Genomic DNA, 18794 nt, shown 5'->3' with positions numbered 1-18794 from the left:
CAATGTCTTACAGTTTTCCACATACAGATCTTTTACCTCCTTAGTTAAATTTATTCCTAGAGGTTTTATTCTTTTTGATGCTATTGTGAATAGGATTGTTTTCTTAATTTCTGTTAGTTCATTGTTAGTGTACAGAAATGCAACTGATTTTTGTATATTAATGTTGTATCCTGCAACTTTACTGAATTTGTTTATTGGTTCTAACAGATCTTTGGTGAAGTCTTTAGGGTTTTCTATATTTAACACCATGTCATCTGCAAATAGTGGTGGTTTTACTTCTCTCTTTCCAATTTGGATGCTGCTTCTTCTTTTTTCTTGCCTCATTGCTCTGGCTGGGATTTCCAGTAGAATGTTGCATAAAAGTGGTGAGTGGGCATCCTCATCTTGTTCCTGATCTTAGAGGAAAAGCTTTCAGCTTTTGATTGTTGAGTATGATGTCAGCTTTGGCCTTCTCATATATGGCTGTTATTATGTTGAGGTACATTCTTCCATACTCAGTTTTTTGAGAAGTTTCATCATGAAAGGATGTTGAACTTTGTCAAATGCTTTTTCTGCACGTTCTGAGACAATCCTATGATTTTTATCCTTTATTTTGTTAAAGTGGAGTATTACAATGATTGATTGTGTATGTTGAACCATCCTTGTATCCCTGGAATAAATCCCACTTGATCATGGTGTATGATCTTTTTAATGTACTGTTGAATTTGATTTGCTAATATTTTGTTGAGAATTTTTACATCTATGTTTATCAGGGATATTGGCCAGTAATTTTCATTTCTTGTACTGTCCTTGTCTGGTTTTGATATCAGGGAAGTGCTGGTCTCCTAAAATGAGTGTGGAAGTGATTACTTCCTTTCAATTTTTTGGAAGAGTTTAAGAAGGCTTGCTATTAATTCATCTTCAAATGTTTTGTAGAATTCACCATTGAAGCCATCTGGTCCTGGACTTTTGTTTGTTGGGAGGATTTTGATTACTGATTCAATCCTCTTACCAGTAATTTGTTCAGATTTTCTAATCTTCATGATTCAGTCTTGCTTAAGTCATATGTTTCTAAAAATTTATCCTTCTTCCTGGCTGTTCAATTTGCTGCTGTACAGTTGTTCATAGTATTCTCTTATGATCCTTTGTACTTATGTAGCATCAATTGAAATGTCTTCTCTTTCACCTATAATTCTATTTCTTTGAGTCCTCTCTCTTTTTCTTGGTAAGTGGAGTTAAAAGTTTGCCTATTTTGTTTATATTTTCAAAAAAAAGGCTCAGTTTCAGTCATCTTTTCCATTGTCTTTTTAGTCTCTATTTCACTTATTTATCCTCTGATGCTTGTCATTTCCTTCCTTCTACTAAGTTTGGGCTTAGTTTGTTCTTCCTTATCAGGTTCCTTGAGGTATAAAGTTAGGTTGTTTATTTGAGATCTTTATTTTTTCTTACTTTGGTGTTTATCACTATGAAGTTTCCTCTTAGAATTGCTTCTGTTGCATCCTATAAGTTTTGGTATGTTTTTCTCAAGATATTTTTCCTTGAATAAGCTTTCTGCCCCTTTCTCCTCTCTCCTCCTAGGACCCCTATAAAGTGTATATTGGTCTTTTTATGGTACCCTATAAATCCCTTAAGCTATCTTCACTCCTTTTCATTATTTTTTCTTTTTGCTCCTTTGATTGGATGAATTCCCCTGCCGTGGAATTCACTAATCCTTTTTCCCACTTGGTGTAGTTTGCTGTTGACCCTCCCCAGTGAATTTTTCAGTTTAATTACATATTCTTCAGCTCTTATTTCTGTGGTACTTTTTAATATTTTCTATCTCTTTGTTGAAATGCTCATTTTGTTCATGCATTGCTCTTCTGACCTCATTGAACATCAGGAGTCTTATTAGCAGTAATGATATTATTTTATACTTATGTATATTGTGACATGAATAAATCATTGTTAATGTCAAAAAACAAGAATTTCAGTGTAAAAGATAAGTAAATATCCTGTAATCCTAACTACGAATAGGAAATAACAGTATGAACCCATGATTTGAGTTAAACACCTCAAATTTTCAATTATGAAATCTACAAAAGAAATAAGAAAGTATGGTCAACATAGAGAAAGAAAAGCCATCAATAGAAGCTATGACTGAGTAAGTCCAGACGTCAGACCACTAGACAAAGACTTTGAGTTACTACTTTAAGTATGTTCAAAGAACTAAAGGAGACTAGGCTTAAAGAACTAAGAGCAAGAAGATAATGTCTTATCCAATAGTTGCAATAAAAGAGATAGAAACTATGATAGGAAACAAGGGACAATTCTGGAACAGAAAAGTACAAGAACTGAAATAAAAAATTCATTAGAAGAGTTCAACAGTAGATGTGAGCAGGAGGGAGGAAAAAAGGGGGGAAGAGAAGTTGAAGGTAGGTCAATTGGGATTATCCAGTCTGAGAAACAAAAAGAAAAAAGAATGAAGAAAGATGAAATCTCAGAGACCTGTGGGATACTATCAAGCATACCAACATATGCATAATGGGAGTCCCCAAAGGAGAGGAGGAAGAGTAAGAGAGTGTGAAGCAGAAAGACTACTTGAAAAATTAATGGCCCCAAACTCCCCAAATTTGGTGAACATTAATCTACACATTCAAGAAGCTCAACTGACTCCAACTAGCATAAACTCAAAGTGCCCTATATCTAGAAATATCATAATCAAACTTGAAATCCAAAGAGAAAAAGAGAGTCTTGAAAGCAGCAAGAAAGAAAAGTAACCCATCATTTACAGGAGATTTTCAGTAAGATCAACTGATGACTCACCAGAAACAAGGGAGGCCACTAGGCGCTGGGGTGATGTATTAAAGTGCTACAAGAAAGGCTGCCAACTGAGACAGTCTGTACTACCTAGTAAAACTACCCTTCAGAAACGAGTCCTAAGTTAAACTATTCCCTGATAAATAAACTGAGAGTGTTTACTGCTATTAGGCCTGCCCTACAGGAAATACTAAATGGAGTCCTTCAGGCTGAAAGGAAAGGACACTAGACAGGAGCCTGAATCCACATGAAAACATAAAGAACACCAGTAAAAGTAAATATATAGGTAAATAGAAAAGACCTTACATATGAAGTTTTTGTTTTTAACTTCTTTTTCTCCTATCTGATTTAAAGGTAACTGCATAAAGCAATACTTATAGATCTATGTTAATGCACATACAATGCATAAAATGTAACTTCTATGACAATAACAGAAAGGAAAAGGAGGGAATGGAGCTATATAAGAAAAAGGTTTCTGTACACTATTGTAATTAAATTAGTATTACATGCAAACAGTGATCAAAAGAGAACTGGAGTGGCTACACTAATATCAGACAAAATAGAAATTAAGACAATATTATTACCAGAGACAAGCAAGTACATTTTATAATAACAAAAGTGCCAATCCATTAAGAAGATGTAAAAATTATAAACACATGTGAACCTAAGAACAGAGCACAAAAATACATGAAGTAAAAAATGAACGAATTAAAAGGAAAAATAGATAATTCAATACTAGAGTTTCAATAATGGATAGAACAACTAGACAGAAAATTAAAGAGGAAACAGAAGACATGAAAAACACTGAAAATCAACCAGAGCTGACAGACACCTAGAGAACACGCCACCAAATTACAGCAGAACACACACTCTTGAGTGCACATGGAGTATTCTCCAGGAGGGACTGTGTGTCAGATCATAAAACAAGTCTAATTAAATTTAAAATAATCAAAATCATGCAAAGTATGTGCTCTGAAATCATAAATGAATGAGAAGCAAAGTTGGGTAATTAATAAACATGTGGAAATAACACACTCCCAAATAATCAGTAAATCAAAGAACAAATCATAAGGGAAATTAGAAAGTACTTTTTGATAAATGAAAATGAAAAATCAACACACCAAAACTTTATGGCATGCAGCTAAAGCAGGCTTAGAGGGAAATTTATAACTTTATATACCTATGTTTAAAAAAAGTTCTCAAATCAATAAACCTTCCATCTTAAAAAACCAGAAAAAGAATAAGCTAAATCCAAAACAAGCAGAATGAAGGAAATACTAAAGATTAGAGTAGAAATTAATTAAACAGAGAATAGAAAAGCAATATAGAAAATCAAAGAAATCAGATGTTAGTTCTTTGAGATCAACAAAATTGGCAGAACTAGCTAAACTGACTAAGAAAAAGAGAGAAGACTCAAATTACTAAAATTAGGAATGAAAATGAGGACATCACTACTAACCTTATAAAAAGCATTATAAGGGAAAACTATAAAAATGATATATCAACAAATTAGATAACCTGGATAAAATGGACAAATTCCTAGAAGGACACAAACTATTGAAACTAACTCAAGAAGAAACAGAAAATCTGAATAAATCTACAACAAATAAAAAGATTGAATGAGTAATCAAAACACTTCCCACAAAGACAAGCCCGGGAGTGCTTTGCTGGTGACTTCCACCTAACATTTAAAGAATTAGCCCCAATCCTTTACAAATTGTTTCACAAAAAAGAGGAAGCACTTCTCAATTCATTCTATGAAGCCAATATTACCTGATACTAAAAACAAAGATGCCACAAAAAAACCCCACTATAGACCAAAATCCCTTATCAACATAGATGCAAAAATCCTCAATAAAATATCAGCAAATGGAATTCAGCAACATACAAAAAAATTATACACTGTGGCCAAGTGAGATTTATCCCAGAATGCAATGTTGGTTCAATGTCCAAAAATCAATCAATATAATATACCACATTAACAAAATGAAAGAAAAAAACCACATCATCATCTTCTTAGATGCAGAAAAAACATTTGAGAAAAGTCCCATACTCTTTCATGATAAAAATACTCCACACACTAGGAATAGAAAAAAACCTCCCTCAACCTGATAAAGAGTATCTACCAAAAACCTACAGCCAGCAACATACTTAATGGTGAAAAAATGAAAGTTTTCTCCCTAAGATGAGGAACAAGACAAAGACGTTTTCTCTTGCCAACTCTGTTCAATATCTACTGTAATTTCTAGCCAGGGAAATTAGGCAAGAAAAAGAAATAAAGGCACTCAGATTGGAAGGAAAGGGATCAAACTATCTCTATTTGTAAATGACATGATCTTGTGTATAGTAAATCCTAAGGAATCTTTAAAAAAAAAATTCACACTAATAAACTGGTTCAGTAAGTTTGCAGATACAACGTTAATATATAAAAATCAATTGTATGAATGTATACTAGCAACAAACAATCCAAAAGTGAAATCAAAATAATTCCATTTAAAATAGCAACAAAAAGAATAAAATACTTAGAGATTTAACAAAAGAAGTGTAGAGCTTGTACACTGAAAACCATAAAACATCACCGAAAGAAATTAAAGTCCTAAATAAATGCAAAGATGTCCTGTGTTAATAAATTGGAAAATTTAATGTTGTTAAGACGTCAAAACTCCCCAAATTGTTCTACTGATTCAAAACCCCAGGTGGGGAAATAACTTGGTCCTAAAATTCATAGGGACATGAAAAGGACCCAGAGTGACAAAAGAGTCTTGTGAAAAGAAAAGCTGGAGGACTTACATGTCCTGATTTCAAAACTTACTATAAAACCGTGGTCATCAACGCCATGTAGTGTTGGCCCAAGGATAGATATGTAGATTAATAGGACAGAAGTAAGAGTCCCAAAATAACCCATACATTTCTGTCAATTAATTTTCAACAAGGGTGACAAGACCATGCAATGGAGAAAACATAGTCTCCTCAGGTGGATAAGCTCAAGAAAAAGAATGAAGTCGGACTCTGATCTCACGTCATAAAATTAACTCGACAGTGATCAAAGACCTAAATGTAAGAGCTAAAAAATAATACTCTGGGAAGAAGACATAGGTATAAATCTTCAAGTCCTTGGATTAGGCAATGGTTTCTTAGATATGTTGCTAAAAGTACAAGCAGCTAAAAACAGATAAATTTGATTTGATTAGAATTGAAAACCTTTGTGCTTCAAGGATGTTATCCAGAGCATGAGGAGACAACTTACAGAATGAAGAAAATATCTGCAAACCGTGTATCTGATAAAGTTCTAGCATGCAGAATATATAAAGTACTCTTACAACTCAAAAAACAATTAACACAATTTAAAAGTGAACAAAGATTTAAGTATTTCCACTTAAGAAGGAGGCATTTCTACAAATAAGATACATGGATGGTCAATAGCACATGAAATAATGCCTAGCATTATCAGTCATTAGGGAAATGCAAATCAAAACATGGGCTCCACCTCACACTCACTGGGGGGTCGATAATAAAAAAGACAATGACTCTTTTGGGGAGGATGTGGAGACACTGGAAGCTCCATATACGCTGGTAGGAATGAAAAATGGTGCGGCTGGAAAGCTATTTGGCAGCTCCTCAAAAAGTGAAACATAGAATGACCATGTGACCAACAATGTCACTCCTAGGTATACATCCAGGAAAGCATACGTCCACCCAAAAACTTGCACACAGATTTTCATGGCAGCGTTATTTATAATAGCCAAAAAGTGAAAACCACCCAAAAGTCCATTAACTGAAGGATGGATAAAGAAAAGGTGGTATATATACATAATGGAATATTATTCAGCCACAAAAGGGATAAAGTACTGATTAATGTTATGATGTGGATGAACCTTTAAAACATTATACTAAGTGAAAGAGGCCAGACAGGCCGGATGTTGTATGACTCCACTCATACGAAACGCCCAGAACAGGCAGATCTACAGAGACAGCAAGTTGATTAGGGGTTGCCATTTAGGGGAAAGGAGAATGGGAGGTGGCTGCTTAAGGGGCTGGGGGTTCCTTTTGGGAGTGATAAAAGTGTTGCACAACTTTGTGAATAGACTAAACCACTGAGTTATAGAGTTTAAAAGGGTGAATTTTACGGTATGTGAATTATGCTTAAAAAAAAATCCCTACATCACAAGGTGGAGTGACTTCAAGGTGATTTCCTATATGAAGTGGCTATGAAAAGGCGTTTTTATTTCTATATGGGCCTTTCAAATATTGGTAGAGTATTAGCAGACGGCAGCCTCATTTTAACATGACTCAGAATTTTGCTCATGTTTAAATGATGAATCAGTGGAACAACCTCAGAAAACATTCATCTATAGAACGGATTTAAAAAGAGTCTCAACCTTTCAGTTACCATTTGGACATCTAACTGTAAAAAAAAATTAAACTAAAAGATCAGATATTCAAATTTACGCAAGTATAGAAAAACTAGCAAAATTAATTTAAATGAATATAACAAATTCATACATCAAAAAATGAGAAAATTATGAATTTGCAAACTACAACAAAATGACTGAAACATTGATCATCAATGGAGGCAATGATCATCAATGGATGCACTAAACCATTAGGTGAAAGTTTTCTGGAAACTTCAGAACGATGGACCAAGCTGACAATGTCTGACTCACTGAGCGCTCTGAGCACCACTATAAATAGGGCCGAGCAGGTATCATGTCCCTCCTGAGGAGGGACTAAGCATATTTCATGACCACTTACGGAGCATTTTAGCCAGTATATTCTTACACATACACATACACCACTTATTCAAGGCTCTAACAACCAGTGTGCAGGAGACACTGGGGAGAGAGGAACAAGCCAAACAAAACAACAAGGATGCAGTCAGCCAATCCAGAATGTGGGAATTGTACAGAGCAAATCCTACAGTCCCTTTAACAAATAAAGTCATAGAGAAGAGAGGGGAACTGTTATAGGTAAAAAGAGGACTGTGAATCATGTAATTTACCTTCCAGACTGGAACAGGTGTGAGGGAAAGGAAGTTCTACACTCTTTATGCTGGACAGTGGCACGAATGGGACCTTTCTGCTCAATGCCTGAATCGAAAGCAAGGTGTGGGCTGGCTTTTTCTCAGTACATTTTTACTTTTGATTCTTTCTTTTGGAAACAGGGTCCAATTAGGGAATTTTACCATGGTGTGAACACTAAATGATATTAAAGAATCACTGTCAATTTTGAGATGAATGATAATGACACCTTGACTAGGTTTTGTAAAAAATCCTTATCTGTTAAGAGAGACAAATTCAAGTGTTACCGGGTAAGATAATAAAAGTCTCTGAGTTTTTCTTTAAAACACTAGTGGGGGTGGGGGTAGGAAGTATGGGGCGAATCTACAGGACAGTGTTGATAAAAGGTGGATAAACATTGAAGCTGTGTGATGGGTCCTTGGGGATTCATTATACTGCACTCCTCCATTTATGAATGTTTAAAAATTTTTATAATATAAAGTTTCTTTAAAAGTTTTGCATCACCCAGCATGGCAGAAGGCATTTCTAGCTTTGACTTTCCTATCATGACAGATACACTCCCACAACTCTTGCTTGCCAAAAAAATACTGGTTAGGCTTAGACATAAAATAGAAATCTCAAAGGGAAATCTTTAAAGGAGAAACAGCTGGTTTGGCTCAAAGGAAATGTAAAATTTCATTTTTGACTTTCCCACAGAAAGATGCTCTCAGAGGTCTTTCCTGGCCTCCCAGGGAGTGGTTATGGGGCACGTGGGCACCGGGATTTCAAGGACTCCGTGATGAGGTTCACACAGCTTTGAACATTAAAGTGAGTCACTGGCCCCAATTTGAGATTATCCTGTTCTTGGCAAAAAGTCATAGTTTTAATTTCTGCCAGACGTAAAATAAAACTTATTTTAAGGGGTAGAAGAAACTTCAAAAGCTGTCTTGGAATGAAGTCTCTGTTGCCATTGGTTAAGTGTCTATGTTATCAGGTATCTCAAGTATAGTTTTTGTTTTGGGGGACTTTTTCTAAGTATGAGTAGCACAAACCTAAAACTTCCTGTAAATAACTACTCATCTTTGCCTTGAAATTCTAGACAAATATAAGCAAAAGTGTGCAGGTTGGCCTTTAAAATGTCTTAATATTTGAAGAACGTCTTTTAATAGTTTTGTACTTGCCTTCTATTTAGACCAGTTAAACAAAATATAACTTTTCTTAGATCCTAGTCCAATTATTGTTCAAATTATGGTTTTCAAATGCAAAATGATACAATTTAGGAAAGTTCTTTACATAGAATTTCTTTCTATATGTCAGATTCCATTCCAGGCAATGGCGTAATAGGAATTAAAGAAAAGCTTTCAGGGGAAAAGTACCAGAGATGTATAATATTAGAATTAAATCAATTATAAGAATGTAAAATATAAGCTTCAAGAAATTTAAAGCAGCAACTGTAATTTTCACAAGAAATTCTTCAGTGGTTTAGAAGTTCAAGCCATCAAATCTAAGAGGAAGTCAGCTTTAAAAACAAGGCAGTCTTACTGAGTTCCTGAGAAAAATGCTATCACCAGCATCAGCTCAATGTGCCTTAACTTTCATTTTCTTTCTGATTAGAGACACCGAATGCCTTTTTCTAAGAAGGAACAAGGGAACTTAGGGTAAACCAAATAGTATTTTATACCTAGAGCAGTCCATCGTAAGATTATGAGTCATGTGTTATGAATCAGCAACTTCTACCTTCCAACATATTCGTAAAAGTGGGCTTATGGCAGTGACGTACACACCGTGACATTTTTGGGTCATAATTATCGTAGAAAGCCAACTCACACTTTCATATAGGAAAAGTGACTTTCCCAGTAGGTTATGGTTGACTTGTACCCCTCATGACCCAGGGAGTGAACCTATGTTAACATACAGCTGGTGAAACCATGCCAGTTAGAGTAGCAGTCAGCAAAAACCAAAGTTGGTTAGCAATAGCCTGTTGCAACGAGCAGTACGGTATTTCCACAAGTGCAGTAAACTACCGTGTAGACTGGAGGACGGAGAGGAAAGCAGATTAAAGGAGGAAGTGCAGAATTAAAAATACTGTGAGCAAAATAACTACCATAGGCTTTCAGTGTAGCACTGTGAATTTTCCTGTACTCTTTTAATATTATACAGGAATAACACATCGGGGGAAGAATAAATATGAAGCTTTCTCCAAGCGAAGATTTAAACTTCCTGCAAGTGAATGACGTTAAAGAACAACTAAAAAACACAAACAAAATCATACTAGCACTGACGCACTAAATCTGTTTAACCTCACACCACTGCTCTCCTATTCCAAATTTTTATATTCCTGGAAAATAATGCATATTCATAACCACTCATTTCTCCATTATCTGGGATTAGTAAAAACGGAAGCAAGTTTGATGACTATTGTCACTGTGACTATTATGGAAATAATGAACTGGACTGAACTGAAGGCAAGATCAGTTTGTTTCTACAGAACATCTACAAACCCTGTGTTTTCACATTTGCTACATATATATGAAGGTCTTTGACCTGGGAATCCTAAACTTAAAGGTTTCTCATCAAACTCACTTTCTGTTTCAGATACTGCAACACAGACACGGTGTCAATACTTACTAACGTGGTGGCCAAGCACACAAAGAGCTGTCACTTGTAGCAAGTGGGTACACAGATACTTTCAAGATTAAGTGCCTGTGGGTACAGACGCTCAGACTTCCAGCGAGCTGCTCCCAACTAATGGCTATACTGTCTGAAGGTACAAAATATTAAAGAAATCACCTCAAATTATCCACATCAGCAAATCCGACTTCCCATTGCGGGACTGTGAAGCAGGCATTTGACCCCCATTTTACAACTGCAGAAACGCGCGTTCCACTCTCCTCCCTGACACCCACGCCTGGCTCTCCCGCGGGAGCGGCGAGGGCCCGCGCGCTTCACTTACTCTTCGTTGTGGGCGCAGCGGCGATTGGTGAGCGCGCCGTACTTGCGCAGCGTCTCCGTGAGCTCCGAGTACAGCCTGTCGGCCAGGGACAGCGGGATCCCTTCCCACACCAGGATCAGGATCACAATCACGGCAGCCTCACAGGTGTGGCCGGCTCGCTCCCGCACCAGACACAGCAGCTTCTCCTCACTGCAGCTTCTGCGGACCACCTGTGCGGGTCACCATTCCACCCCAACACCCCCCACCCCAACCAAAACAAAACACGGTCACTTGCAGCAGATGAGAGCACTGACTATGCACTTTTCACGTCTGGGTCACGATTAGCGCGACATCTGCCAGCACCCGCAACTTGCCTTTGGCCGCCCATCCATCACGTGGGGGCATACCCAGGGGTCAGAGCCCGGAGAGGGGACCAGACCACACCCAGCCAGTGGGGGCAATGCCCCTGCGTTAAAGCAGAGCCGGATGGAAGACATGCGGGCCTCTCATAAAGTTCAAGGTTTCCGTAAATGACAAGATAAAGATTAACTGAAGGTCGTTGAAGGATGATGGACCACTTCTTCCCATTCCAGGGAGAATTACACTTTTAGCAGGCACTGAATGGACCTTCTCCTCACCATTACATTCTCTCAGTTAAATACAGTTTGCACGTGATTTTTAAAGCTAATCTGCCTTTTTCTTAAGAGAGAATACATGATAAAATAAATATAAGCAATGTTTCTTTCAACTGACATAAATGACCCTTTGATGTGGGAAACCCAATTCTCAGGGTTAAAGTATCAAAATGCCCCAGAGTGAAGCCCAAAGGCCCTGTCAGGTCACACTTACCCATTTAGCAATCGGACATCCCTGAGAACTTTTCCCTTCTTTCCCAGTATAGACGACTCTCTCAATCCTAATAGCTTTACCCTTTTGTCCAAACCTTAAAGAAATCCACAGAAACACACACACACAAAATTAGCAAGTGAATATAAGAGGCAACCAAGATATTGAACATTTGAGCATAATTTTATTCTATGACCACATCCTGAGAAATGAATGGTTTAGTTTATTTTTTCGGAAACAGGTCTAAGCTAAGCAAAGTGGGTGATAGACTTTAAGCCTTGTATTTTTTCAGTATCAAAAGATACTGATAATTGCGATGAACTATGTTGAAATTATATGCTGGGTGTGAGTAATGGGAAACTATTTTTATCCATCATTCCACAAAGCACAAAGTTTTTTAAATTTGCTAAATTCAGTCTTCTAAGATATATTACTATTTGATTTTTGTCCTTTTGTAATTTAGCTGTTTTAAAACTTGGGGACTCATACCAGATTTTTGTTAGAACGGTTCCTCAAAGAATCTGTCATACTTTTAAAAGGAAGCTGGCAAATAACTAGTATCTAGCAATCTTGAAAATATAGGATAGCATTAGAATGTATTTTACCTTATGATTAATGCACTACTCACCACTTGCTAATTAAAAAAAGTCACTTAGGGAATTCGTGATTTCTGCCAGGCTACTAGATGATTATTTAGTGAATTTCTACATACTTATTGGACATGGGGCAAGAATGATACAGAATATGTCCTTGCTGCCTACCACTGCCTGCCTCTTAGAGAAAAGGCAGCCAGCACGGCAACAGCTCAGGGCTGCAGACAGCTATCTGAGAGTGTCTCTCTGCACTGATTATCTCGCTCGTAACAGTCTTCTATACGCAGGAGTAACTGTGTGGATTCAGGTAAATACTTGCGTGTGTGTGCTTAACAGTAAAAAAAAAAAAAAAATTGCAGCTATAAATAGAATCTGTCTCTATTTCTGTTCAGTATATGGCACTTGCCCCTGCTCATACTCAGGGACAACTTCTTAAAGTTGACTGCTCACTTACGACCCTGGGTGAACCTGACTCAGTGGCTCCCTTTCTTACACCACAGCCCCCCGTTTCCTCTTTGACGCCCTCCCATCAAGCCGGAAAGCCAGGGCGGGGCCTCTCCCTGCAGTCTGTGCCACACCCCGTGCCTGGCAGGCTGGCTGGCTGGTTCCTGTTGGTGCCTGGGTTTTCTGGCATTCGCCTCCCAGTGGGCAGCCTGTGCCAGCTCACAGACCATCAGTCCTGTCAAGTCTGGTGACTCCCTGGTGAATAGCACAGTGTGTAGTATTGGCAACCTGGGATAGCTCAGCCTACCAATAATTACTCAATTTACAAGTGTTTACTGCGTTGTATGTGAAAGCTGGAGAAACTCTGACATATACAAAAGGATAAACGTTAGTCTGCCCTGTGCCTTTGCGTTAATTACCTTTCTTCCATGATTTCTCTAATAGCTGCCACATTAGGACCTGCTCCTAGATGGGTATAAAAAGGACCTTCATCTTTTTCAATAATTTGCTCTGTTGAGATAATAGAAGATTATTATTTTAGACCTCAATTCTACTAAATATAAAGGCTACATCCACAAAGCTTATCCCCCACTGCACAGTAAGGGCCCTAAATGTGACTGTAAACATTTTCTTTCCTTTAAAATGAGTAAATTGATGGACTAATGTATTAGAAATTGTGCCAAATAATTAAGTATATGTACATGCTAGCTGTTGGATAAAAATATATTAAATTACATTTCAGATATGGGATAAGAAATTATTTCTTTTAAACCAAGTAAGTGGAACTAAACAAAGAAAGCAGTAAGGGAATTAGAATATATTATATGTAATAGCAACTACAATCCAATTTTTTAAACTGAAAATTTTTTTTACATCCAACTAGAAGCCTGCCTGCTACCTGGATGAGGAGAAAAAACGTCAAACTTCCTGTCTTACCTCACCCGCAGGACACTGCTCTGTGTCAAGACACCTTTTTCTCCTCGTTTCCCCACAACATGTAACTACTGTTTTGAAATAACAATACTGAATCCAGACCCATATTTGTACATACTTTAGAATAATTTATGATGAGAGGAAATGCCAGGGAGAGGGCCCAGTGCAAGAAAGAGGCTGCTGCACACTGTCAGAGACGAAGAGTGGGAACAAAGGCGAGGGTGATGGGACGAGGACTGGAGGCGAGTCTCGCTCACCCATCACTGTCCATGACATGGTGACACACTGGCCCAGGGGGGAACCCAACTTTAACCACATACAGGGCAGTACAGCTCTTCCCTCCACTCCTCTAACATGTGGGGTGTCCGTTGTAGGAGGAATAACGTGGGCGGGTGGACCATCAGCCACATTAGTTTAACATCTGTTTTTCCAAATGTCTTCCACTGCATCCAAGCTGACTGGCTATGATTAAGATCTTCATACATCTCTCTCTCTCTGCATCCATCAGCAAAATGTGTCCCTATTCCAACAGATCTATCACGTACCTTGAATTTTAACTAAAAAGTGTTTGTCTAAAAAAAGAAATACCATAATTTCTATTTAAAAAAAATGAAACTTTAAAGAGAAAATGGAATCCAAATGAACATGTCACAATATTTCAAGTGTATACATGGAGAAAGGGCAAGCTTATGAGTCTTCAGAGCTTGAGCATCACCATTTGCCCCAGCTCTCCAAGACTGGAGAAAATAATTCCCCTTCTCTAGAAATCAATCTTGTAGAGCCACTAACACATTCAACCTTGAATTAAAAAATATTTAAAGTTCCTATAATTAGTTGGCACAGGGCAGTTATTCTCTCGTTTCAATAGATGCTTTTACTGCCTGGCTTTCTCTGCAGAAGATGACATACAAAGAGTTACATAGATTGATTAACTTATAACAGATAACTTGATAGTTTAAAGGGTTTGAATAGAAGGGAAAATGAGCATGCACAATTGTTTGAATTTTTTGGAAAAAATTGAATGTGAGTGAAGTTCTCTCTTGCGCAGCATAAGCATCTGTAACTTAAAGACGAGAAATGTAAGCTTCAGGTTTTTATGAGCCTTTAAAAATTGCTGCCAGACTCAAGATTAAAAACAGAAAGAAAAATCCCATATCTGAAGATAAATTTGCTAATTCTGGATAAGCACTGTGTGTCTCAGTACGTTCCTGGCACTTACCTACACATCTGCATGAAGGGAAATCATACTGAGTCTTGACAGGTGTATCCAATAAATTTTTTATAGGCGTATCTAGTAATTTGGAAGGTGACTCTAAGAAATTATTGAGAACAGAACCAGCTGTTCTCTTGGTTGGCGTCTTTTCTGAAGGAGCTGCCTGCTGCTCTACAGCTGGGGTGTGGCTATCAAGTTCCGCCGCAGTGGTTTGTCTAGTTAAAACTGTGACTGGCCCTGACATTTCAACTTTTACTTGCTTCTGTGATTTGAGAGTAAGTGCCTTATGGTCAAATAATGATTTGACCTGAAACTGCTTCAGGTTTTGCTCCATGGTCTCAAGGATGCTCCTTGGCTGCACGTTGTCGCAGCTTGGGGGCGGGATCTCTTGCTTCGTTATCTTTTTCCACGTTTTGTTTTCTGGCTGTGATGACGTGGGGCGCATACAGGCATGGGGCTTGGATCCGGGTTCAACTTTAATTGGCCTGTGCATCTGATTCTGGCAAGATTCAGTTTGGGGGTGCTGCGCTTGCTGCTGCTCTTGCTTCTGTAAGAGGTGCCACCTTAGAGCAGCGTGCTTCTGAATGTCCTTCTGGGGAGGGGTCTGACTGTGACTTCCTCCCTGGTCAGGCACAGGAAAAGCATTTGCTTGGTTTTGCATCAGGTACCTTTGCTGTGCAAGTTGTGCAGCTTGGTGACCAGACACGTCCTGGCTTCTGCTTTTGTATCCCTGTAGAACTGGAGCTTGTTGAGGCTTCCGCTCTTGTTCTTGAAAGCACCTGTGAGGAATATCTTGCTTTGGGGTCACATTATTTGGAAAATATTGCATGTGATGCAAGTTTTGGGTCTTGTTTCCTGCAAAGAGTTCAGAATTTATAGACTGTTCTTTTTTCCCTGGAACTAGGTGTATACTGTTTGAACAAGAAATGTGCACTTTGCTTGCATTTGATTTCAAGATCTGACCATAGGGGGAATTTCTACTATTCATATTCTGCACTTTCTCCAATCCCATTTGGGTATTATGAGTCTGGAACTCACTTGATTTTGAATACTGATTTTCACCACGAAAACATTCTTCCACTTTAACCTGGCTAAAGAATGATCCTTCTCTTTGCTGATCGTTGCTGCCTTGGGGATGAGGAAAAGTCTGGGACCCTTGTTCTTTGTTCTTCATTTGTAATTTCTGCTGCTGCTGCTGGTTTTGGGAGAGAAGCGAATTCTGGGATGGTTGCGTTTGTGCTGCCTGTTTATGAGGCTTCTGGTGCAAAAGGTGTGAGTTTGAGAACGGCTCAGTCTCTGAAGCCTGTGAATTTAAGTGCTGTTTTAAAGTCAGGGGCATGAGTTTCTCAGTTTGGGGAGCTGGTCTTTGTTGAAAGTGAAATCTAGGGGTGCACAATGACTGCACGTGAGCTTCAGGTGAAGGGTCTGTCTTGGAGAAGCGCACCTGGAGTGAGGGTTTTTGGAACAGGAGATGCTGGTCCACTGCACCTTGAGACTGCCCTTGATTCATGTCAGCTTGGTACCTCTGTGGCCTCTGCTCCGGCTGCATTATTTTCTGGATGTACGCTTGCCCTGAGAGCCCCCCAGGCAGGCTGGGATTTCCAGTGTATTGTTTGGAGGTTATTTGATGGGAGGGGTTGGACTGATACTGAAGAATTGACCGCAGTGATGCCTCATTACATTTTGGATGGGATTCTGCTTTGTGAAAGTAAGGGGCCTTCAGTTCAATCCATCCTGGCTTCAGATAGGGCTGTATTGAGAGCACAAGATCTCGTGTTTGTTCCTTGTCTCGACCCTTCAGAATCTCTTGCTCTTTGTGTCCCATCAACTGCTGGCAGTGGTTCTGTGGATCTCCACTGCTACCAAGAATTGGCGGGTTATGTTTGAGATGTTCTGATATTTGTCTTGTTTTCTCAGCACACAATGGAACAGTCATTGTCCCTGGAGTCCATATGTCATTCTTGTCAACACAATTATTCTGAGGCCTTTCTGGAAGCATCAGAGAGAGGCTGCGAACATGTGTAGGTGGATTTGGACTCTGGGATGGTGGTGCCTTGGTTTGACCCTCTATTTTCACTTCTCTTAAAAGAGTTGTGTTACTTTGGTTGGGGTAGCGATGGTGTTCTTCCAAAACTCCATCATTCAGAGTGCTTTTTCCTTCTGAAGGAAGCTGAGGAACTTGTGGAAGAGGAGGAGGGGGAGGAAGAAGCAGTTGTGATGGTGGTGGTGTGGTAGCGGCAGAAAAGGAATCCTTGGTGAACACTGAGCTTTGCTTGAAGTAAGCACCATTCATTTCATTTTGCTGTAAATACCGTTCAGAGCTGCCACCAGGAGCCTGCAAATTGCTGCTAGAACCTGAACAGAATTCTTCACCAGATACTAGCTTTGTGGTTCCTGGGATGTTATCGTTTTCTGCAGGAGCTGGGCATAGCTCAAAAACCGGTTTTTGTTGTTCTGGTTTCTGAAAGGGACAGGTACCTATTAGCACCGCAGCTGGTTTACTGGCATTATCAGCATCACGGGCCTCAGGTGCAGCTGCAGCTGGCTCTGGAGGCAGCTCAGAGTTCGAGGTCTGTGGGAAATTGATCTGCCCTGAGGTATGCGATGGGTGAGTGATCTCACAGGACGACTCATTAGTAGCCTGACTGTTAATGGCATGTATGTGAGATGTGGTTTTCTGCACCACAATGGAAACACAATCTGGATAATATTGAGACAGTGTTTTTTCCAGGAGTTCACCACGTGTGTTTTCCATGGAAGAGGCAGAAACTGTAGCACCATTAGGCATTAGCACTGCGTTGTTACTAAGAAGTAATACAATGTTCTTGTCATGGGAGTTAGCACGTTTCTCCTCCTGCTCATTCGTTATCTGAAGCTCTGGATTTTCAGACCCACTGCAGTTGTGTGTTGAAAAACCGGTGATATCTTTAACTGCATTTTCTTGGGCTACAGAGCTCACAGATTCTCTCTTGTCACTCAAATCGGAGACATTTGGTTGACTGCTGCCTTGGCCTGGATTTCTTTCTTGGCTTTCCCCGAAGTTATTTCTTTCTCCGTTAGCCTGTTGGTCTTGTTTCAATTTCTTATTCTGATGGAGCCCAGAGAGAGAAGGCTCACTAACTGTGCGTTTTATTCCTCCATTTTGCAAACACTTGGAATACCCTCTGCCTTCTTGTATAAAGTCTGGACTCACGCGACTTTTCTGGCTTCCTTTCATATGGGGTATTCCATAATAACTTTCGAAAGACTGCCACTTGGTATCTCCATTCACTTCTGGATACAGTCTCTCAGTTAATGGGCTCCCATTCTGTAGCTTTATAGCCAGAGGTTCCGTCTGGCCAATGGGAGACGGAGATGGTGTCAGGAATGGACTCAGTCTGTTGCCCTCAACATGGTTGGTTCTGTCCTGTTCCATCAGGCTTGCTTCGGGGCCATCCACAAGGCTGCCCTCTGAATGAATTCTAAAGAACATGGAAACAAAAATTAAAGTGCATTAATTTACATCTAACACTAATCATACATTTTAGAGAATAATCGTGGCATTAATAATATTGGAATTCCCAGACATAGCAAACTGTGATATTCATTTTCACGTTTCAGAGTGACAACCAATAGCTACTCAGAAAATGATTATTCTTGTCTTCCCAGCAACTCTCAAATATTTATGGTCACGGAGAACAAAGATGATGAAAATGATCAGCTAATGTGGCAGTTCATACCATACTGGTAAAGAGTATCAACTTCCTTCCCAAACGATTCTTTGTCAAAATGCTAAGAACAGCACAGGAAGACTACCTCCTGTCCTTCTCCTCTAGCACCTTACGTATCCAATCACTTGCTAGGTTCTACCAATTCCATTTCTTATATATGCCTTGAATTATCTTCTCTGCCACTTGGTAGCCAGATATATGTGATCTTGCATCATTATCCATTACAGTAGCTTTTAAAGGGCTTCTCCCTAGCCCAGCCTGTCCCCTCCCCAGGCCCTCAAGGCTCCTTCAAATCGTTATCAGAGGGAATGTGGTAAAATGCAAATCTGGTGTCATTCCTCCTTGAGACAC

General features: G+C 39.0%; 1 protein-coding gene across 3 annotated transcripts in view; it reads right to left on the bottom strand.

Annotated features, from left to right (window-relative positions):
• TET2 (tet methylcytosine dioxygenase 2) overlaps positions 1 to 18794 on the bottom strand; it is a 118206-nt gene that overhangs the window by 24168 nt on the left and 75244 nt on the right. For 2 of the 3 annotated variants that reach the window (XM_046657214.1, XM_046657213.1), the window contains 4 exons: positions 14740 to 18194; positions 13007 to 13097; positions 11554 to 11647; positions 10726 to 10934 (listed from right to left, as the gene is read on the bottom strand). In XM_046657214.1, the coding sequence (XP_046513170.1) occupies positions 10726 to 10934; positions 11554 to 11647; positions 13007 to 13097; positions 14740 to 18148 (3803 nt within the window). In that variant the 5' untranslated portion in view covers positions 18149 to 18194. The remainder of the gene's footprint in view (positions 1 to 10725; positions 10935 to 11553; positions 11648 to 13006; positions 13098 to 14739; positions 18195 to 18794) is intronic. The other variant, XM_046657215.1, reaches the window with a different exon arrangement.

This window comes from Equus quagga, chromosome 3 (genome assembly GCF_021613505.1).
Source record: "Equus quagga isolate Etosha38 chromosome 3, UCLA_HA_Equagga_1.0, whole genome shotgun sequence".
Classification (NCBI taxonomy): domain Eukaryota; kingdom Metazoa; phylum Chordata; class Mammalia; order Perissodactyla; family Equidae; genus Equus; species Equus quagga.
This window is presented reverse-complemented; position numbering and strand designations above follow the sequence as displayed.